The sequence below is a fragment of the Guillardia theta genome (assembly GCF_000315625.1).
Source record: "Guillardia theta CCMP2712 unplaced genomic scaffold GUITHscaffold_102, whole genome shotgun sequence".
NCBI classification, from domain to species: Eukaryota; class Cryptophyceae; order Pyrenomonadales; family Geminigeraceae; genus Guillardia; species Guillardia theta.
In genome coordinates, this window is record NW_005434572.1 from 15,349 (window position 1) to 21,727 (window position 6,379).

The window sequence follows — 6,379 nt, forward strand, 5'->3', positions numbered from 1 at the left end:
ATGTGAGACCAACAGCGCGTATAGTCGAGAACCGACCTGAACATCGGGAGCGAACACATACTGTATGGATGACGTAACGACTTGAGCAAGCTCAGCTTGGAAACGAAGACTTCTCCTCTGCAGCTGCGATCCGATCATTCCTTTCTTCTCCTCCTCTGTTTCTTTCCATTTGACGTCGTATCGTCTTGGCAGGCTATTCACTGTCACTGTGCCTTCACCGCTATGTGAACTTCCAAACAAGCAGGGACCGGACGCGAGGTCAAGGACAACGAACCTCGACCGCGTCAAGAAGGCGTCGCTACCACTCGCCGAGTCGTGAGACATCTTGTAGCGGTAGATGTAAGAGGATCCAAGCGAGTGCGCCGACGCCTGTCTGCTATGAGCCACGTCGTCCGGCGCGATCGCTTGCTTGTCCATGTTGAGGATGAGAATGGAGTAAACCCCCTTGCCGTGCAGATGCAGCGAGTCGTCGTACTTGGCAGACTTGGAGTTGGCCTCGTAGATTCTCTCCAGCTCACTCTGCACATCTCCCTCAACGATCACGTCATACACTGGAACAGCTTTGCTCTCCGCCTCCTCCTCGCCATCCACCTCCTTTTTGCCCCAGCTGGCGTCGGATGGGTTTCGAACCTCTCAGTTCGCCTCATGGAGGATTTGATCACGCGAGCAAGGGAGGAGCTATCGGCATGGCTTGCATGGATGACATCGTAGAAGATCTCGAACGCGACGTGAAGCTTCTCGCCTGTCTCAGCACACCGGGGCTGGTGCTCAGGCATCGTCTGAAACAGCAGCCGCTCGAACTCGTCCTTGTCGAGCCGGAAGGGAGGAGGCTCAGCTCCTGGCCCGAGGTCGACGAGGATCACCTTGAGGATGAGGGGGATGTTCACTGGGCTCTCGTCCTTGTCGAAGGCGAACTTCGGTATGTGACGGGGCGCGCGCGTGGGGTCGACAGGCAAGGCGAGGAAGAGGAAGACGGCAGCTGCCAAGGGCATGTTCATGGACCACCTTGCGCTGCTCTTGATCTCTTGTCTCGTCGCCATCGCTCCCTCCTTCACCTCGTCCTCTTCGCCTCTCCTCCTCCGCCCCTCCTCCGCCCCTCCTCGGATCCCGCCACGCATTGCTGTCGCTGGATCGCTGGGTGGGGGTGATGAGACATGTAGGGTGGGGTACCCAAAAGAATATGTATGACTTTAATACTGGGGGGTGGGTCCTACAGAGGGGTGGAGGAGGTAGGAGAGGGTAGGGGTAGAGAGACGGCATGGGGTAGGAATGATGCAAGGAGAGCAAACTGCATGAAAATGGGGAACAAGAAATGGAAGAGAAGCGGCGGGGGGGGGAAGAGATGTAGAAGAGAGAGAAGAAGAAGAAGGCTAGTTGAGGAGAAGGTGGGGGAGAGGGGAGAGGCGATACGGTAAGGTTGGACAGCAGAAGCATTGGGAGCGAAAAGACCATGGCAACTTACATGGACTGACGTTGCTGGAGCTAGGAGTGACATGAAGACACGCAAGCCCAAAGATAAGCAACATCTCCTCGTCGCCTTCTCTTGTGGTCCGAAGTCTGTGGGTTTCTGAGATCGAGCAGGCGGCATCCGAACCATGGCCACGAATATTCACCTCGCAACATGCTCTACCGAGAAAGCGCTCCTGCATTACGCGGAGGAAGGCGATGTGGAGGGGTTGAAGGCGCTTGTAGAAGCGAACAAGGAGAGTGGCCGACTAGATCTCAATGCGGCGGACAAGAGCGGCAGAAGTGAGAAGTTGAAGTTTCTCTTCCTGCTTTGACTTTTCCTTTTCCTTCAGCCATTCTTCACATTGCAGTGGAGAAAGGAAACATCGACATGCTCGCCGCCATCGTCAAGTTTGATAGAATCACCCTCCACGCTGTTGACCGCAAGGGCAGGAGTGCCCTCCATCTCTCCGCCCTCCATGCGCACGAGAGCGACGCTCATTTGCAGTGCCTATTCCTGCTCCTCGACTTGGGAGGGACGGTCATGGCCAGCCTGAAAGACCAGGAAGGATGGTCAGCTCTTCATGCCGCCGCGTCAGTAGGAGCGAGCAACACTTGCCGGCTCCTGCTGCAGGCCGGGGCTCCTTGCAGCCCATGCGATCATGACGGCATCAACCCGCTGATCGTTGCAGCGAGGAGAGACCACCTTCAAGTCGTCGAGCTCCTCCTCGCGCATCGATCGTCGCTCGCACATGTCGACTTCGATGGCTGGAACGCCCTCACGCATGCGGCTGCCTGCGGGAGAGACCGAGTGGTCTCCCTCCTCCTCGAGAACCTCGCAGACCCTTCTTGTCAGGACTTGCACAACGGAACTCCGCTGCAGCATGCTGTGAAGAACAGGCATCTGACCACAGCAGCGCTTCTCATCCAGGGTTTGTGTGCTGTCGATCTCTCTGACTGCGGGCTGCATGACGAGGCCTGGCTCTTCACCCTCTGCTCCTCCTGCTGTGCTGCTTCCTCTCTCTCCCTCTCTCGCAACGCCATCGACACCCTCAAGGCTTCGAGTGTTTTGACGGCGGTAGAGCGCAGCTTGCCAGCGCTCATGGTGCTGGACTTGTCGTGTAATTCCATCACGGACGGGCTGACGTTTCCGAGCCTGACCAACTTGAGGAGGCTCGACTTGTCGGACAACGGTCTCTCTGCTCTGCCGGTGGGAGTCGAGGCGATGCTCTCCCTCGTCAGTCTCGCCGTTTCAAAGAACAAGCTGCAGCAGGTGGCGCCAGAGCTTGCGAGGCTAGTGGGGCTGCAGCGGTTGGACTTGTCAGGAAACTGCCTGTCCTCTCTTCCTTGTTCCTTGTCAAGCCTGACTGCACTTGTCACGCTTGACCTCTCTCACAACGAGTTTGACGAGCTGCCGGCCAGCCTGCTAGGCCTCTGCTCGCTGCAGGTCTTTGACTGCAGCTTCAACCGCCTCCAGCGCCTCCCCCACCTGCCAACGTCGCTCGTATCACTCAACCTGGACAACAACAAGCTGGAGGAGCTGGACCCGCAGCTGGGGAAGGCAGGGCACCTTGAGACCCTTTCTGTGCGCAACAATCAGCTCGCGACTATTCCTCCCACCCTCATCGCCACGAGCATCCGCAAGTCTCGCGATCTGCGGCTGGACGGCAACCCGCTGAGTGCGATCCCTGAGAACGTGCGAGGCGATGCCGACGCGACCCTCGGGTTCCTGGAAGATGTCTGCGAGGGGCTGGAGCAAGTGCTCTTCATCCGAGTGATGGTGATGGGGGAGGCCGCCGCCGGCAAGACAAGCTTGGTCAGGTGTCTGCACGACCCCGACATGTCGCTCAAGGCTCTCCTGCGTCAGCCTCGCCTCCCCGACACCGGCGGCTCGACCTTAGGGGTGGAGGCGACACGAGCAGAGACCCGATGCCACGCGCTGGGCACCAACGTGTCGCTGCAGTTTTGGGACCTGGCAGGTCAGGCCTGCTACCTGGTGGGACACTCGCTCCTGATGTCCGACCGCCTCCTGCCCGTCTACGTGACGGACAGCACGAGCGACGAGGCAGCTGCGATGCAGAGCGCGTGCAGGTGGCTGGACACGCTCATGCTGGCGCTGCCCGGCGCATCCTTGCGTGGAGGTGAGCAGGAAAGCAGCAGGAGCTGTCAGCCTGCGCTCTCCGTCGTCCTCATAGGGACGCGAGTGGAAGCAGGAGGATGCGACAAGATCACAGCGTGCCAGAAGCTGAACAGCCTGGCGGACATGCTGGTGGCTCGCACGAAGAGCTTGCATGGACGAGTCTTGAGCGTAAAGGCGGTCATGGGCGTGTCAAACTCGACGCGAGAGGTCGTTGACGCAGATGGGAGGCGTTGCGATGACGCGCTTGAGCAGTGTGTGGATGCTCGGAACCCCAACGCTGAGTTCTCTTTCAAGCTCGTGCTAAAGAAGATCGCTGAAGTCTCCATCGGCATCCTCTACACGGACCCTCAGTACCCACGAGCTCTTGTGCCCATCGCCTACAGGTGGCCGCGATGTTTCTTGTTCCCTCCTCCTCTCTCACTCCTCGTCTTCTTTCGACGCTTCTCTGCTGACTGCCTTGTCTGTCTCCCTCCTCTCCGCAGTCGCTTGAGAAGCGCTCTGAAGGACAAGGCGTCCACCCCGGTCTTGCATCTCTCTCAGGTTTTTCTCCTCGCGCAGAAGCACGCGGGCATCACGGATGAGCCCAAACTCTTCCGTGCTCTGGCGATGCTTCAGTGCTGGGGAGTCCTCGTCCACCTGCAAGACTCGTCCCTGCTCAAGAGCACAGTGCTGCAGGTGAGAGCGGAGGAGTAGGAGGAGGAGGAGGAGGAGGAGGAGGAGGCAGTGACGGACGGCAGGCGCACTGGTGCTCGCAGCTGGTATACACGCTCTTCATGTGTGCTCACCTTGCGAGCATGAAGCAGAGCCCGGGAGGAGGAGGAGAGTCGGAGAGGACGTGAGCGCTACTCGTCTCTTGCTGCAGCCGAGCCTAGAGAAGGTGATACAATAGATGGCAGGCTGGCGGACAAGGTGGACCTGGAGGCCCTGCGTTTGGCAGACCCCGCGGGCTCCCTCATACTGCGAGGAATCCTGACACGACAAGCAGCCCAGGCGAGACGACGGAAGGGGAAGGAAAGGAGGGAAGAAGGGAGGGCAAGAAGGAGGGGAGGGAGGATGAAAGCAAGGGGGGGAAGAAGATGGGGTTGGTGAGAGCTTGGCAGGCCATGTTCGCGAAGCTTGCGAGAAGTGCTGGCTTGAATGAGATCGACTTGTGTCTACACCTCCTCGAGCATGTCGGGATCTTGTGTCCGGTAAGAGCAGGAGGAAGCACTGGTAGGTGTCGCTGAATGGGTTCAGGTTCGGAACCAAACTTACCTCGTCCCCTCTCTCTTCCAGAACTCCATGCCGCCAAGAATCCGTTCGAGTGAGGCTGCTGAGACTGAGAGCAGCTTCTTCTCTGACTTGCCTCTAGTCACCTGCAGCTCTTGGAAGCACCTTTGGAGTACTCATCGCGAGTACAGGTTCAACATCCTGCCGTACAAGGTACCGCACCTCTCCCCTCCCTTACCATTTCAATCCTCTCTGTACTGCTCTTTCCGCCGCCTACATGCAGGAGAAGAGCCAGTACCTGCCTGTGCTATCCGCCTTCTCTCCTCTCCTCTTGTCCCTCTTCTCTTCTCGACGTTCTCTAGCTCATATCGAGCATCGTTTGGCGTGCGAAGCTGGCAGGAGCCTTGACGGTGCTGCTTTGTTCATCGGTGGATCTGCGAGCGGGTGAGAGCGAGGGCTTGCTTCCCCTCTGACGGCAGGCAGGAGCTGTCTCCGTCATCACCTGGGCCGAGGGACTCTTCCTGCAGAAGCAGGACGGCACCTCCGTCCTCGTGGACACTAAGCCTTCTCACTGCACCATCTGCGTGTACACAACTGAGAGGCGGCGAGGAGGAGGAAAGGGGCATGACTCTGAGTGCTGGGTGGAACGAGTGCAGGAAGCGATCGGCAAGTTGTCTTGTCGGTTCGCAGGAGTGTCGGTGGAGATCTGGATCAGCTGCCCAGAAGTTGGATGCCGGTGAGCTCAGCTTGCGTCTGAGAGCTAACCAGCTGACGGGGCGGCAGAGAGTTCCTCCCCTTCGAGAGGCTGTCGGGAGGGCGAGGAGGTCAATGGGAAGCGATGAGCCAAGTCTGGAAGCAGGAGAGGGAGGAGGAGGAGGAGGCCAACGCCATCTGCGGTCATGTGCCAACAGCGCACGCGTTCCCTCTCAGCACTTGGATACGCGGCAGAGAAGAAGCGCAGGGGAAGGAGGAGGAGGAGAGTTGCGAGGAGATCGACTCGGAGCTCATCCGTCGGAACTCGAGCAGGAGAACAGAAGAAAGGTTCGGAGGAGACGAGCTCCCCCTCAGCTTCTGCACTGCGTTGACCAGCTCAGCCTCCTTGAAGGCTGACAGCCAAGTCGCAAGAGGAGCAGGTGGACCGCACGACTTTTACTCGGGGGCTCAGCTGCTCGCTGTTGCTCCCATCCATCACGACGGGATTGAATTCGGCAAGGAAGTGTCGGCATGCGCAGGTGAATGAAGTTCTTCTCTTCTCCTGCTCCTCTTCTCCTGCTCCTCTTCTCCTGCTCCTCTTCTCCTTTACCTCGCTCTCCTGCTCCTCTTCTCCTGCTCCTCTTCTCCTGCTCCTCTTCTCCTGCTCCTCTTCTCCTGCTCCTCCCCCTCACTTCCTCGGCTTCTGTTCCAAGACGTTGAACCGACTCACTGCTAGAGGAATTCGCGCTATACATGAGAGACCCGATGAATCCCAACCAGGTCAGCTCCATCCCCCCTCCTCCTTCCCATCCCCCCCTCCTCCTTCCATCCCCCCCTCCTCCTTCCATCCCCCCCTCCTCCTTCCATCCCCCCCTCCTTCAGCCATCCCCC

General features: G+C 58.9%; 3 protein-coding genes across 3 annotated transcripts in view; 1 reads left to right on the plus strand and 2 right to left on the minus strand.

Annotated features, from left to right (window-relative positions):
* The window catches only part of GUITHDRAFT_116889 (hypothetical protein), a gene marked incomplete at both ends in the record, with an annotated part of 2,998 nt that extends 1,880 nt beyond the window's left edge, over positions 1-1,118 (minus strand). The window contains 2 exons of the mRNA XM_005823789.1: positions 10-594; positions 663-1,118. Of these exons, the coding sequence (XP_005823846.1) occupies positions 10-594; positions 663-1,118 (1,041 nt within the window). The remainder of the gene's footprint in view (positions 1-9; positions 595-662) is intronic.
* A 366-nt stretch (positions 1,119-1,484) lies between these two features.
* GUITHDRAFT_89835 (hypothetical protein) lies at positions 1,485-2,338 on the plus strand (the record flags this gene model as incomplete). Its single annotated transcript, XM_005823790.1, has 2 exons — positions 1,485-1,749; positions 1,800-2,338. Coding segments are annotated over exons 1-2 (693 nt in total), but the record flags the coding sequence as incomplete, so codon positions are not given.
* A 3,838-nt stretch (positions 2,339-6,176) lies between these two features.
* Positions 6,177-6,379, minus strand: part of GUITHDRAFT_116891 (hypothetical protein) — a gene marked incomplete at both ends in the record, with an annotated part of 1,441 nt that continues 1,238 nt past the window's right edge. The window contains one exon of the mRNA XM_005823791.1: positions 6,177-6,191. Coding sequence (XP_005823848.1) covers positions 6,177-6,191 — 15 coding nt within the window. The remainder of the gene's footprint in view (positions 6,192-6,379) is intronic.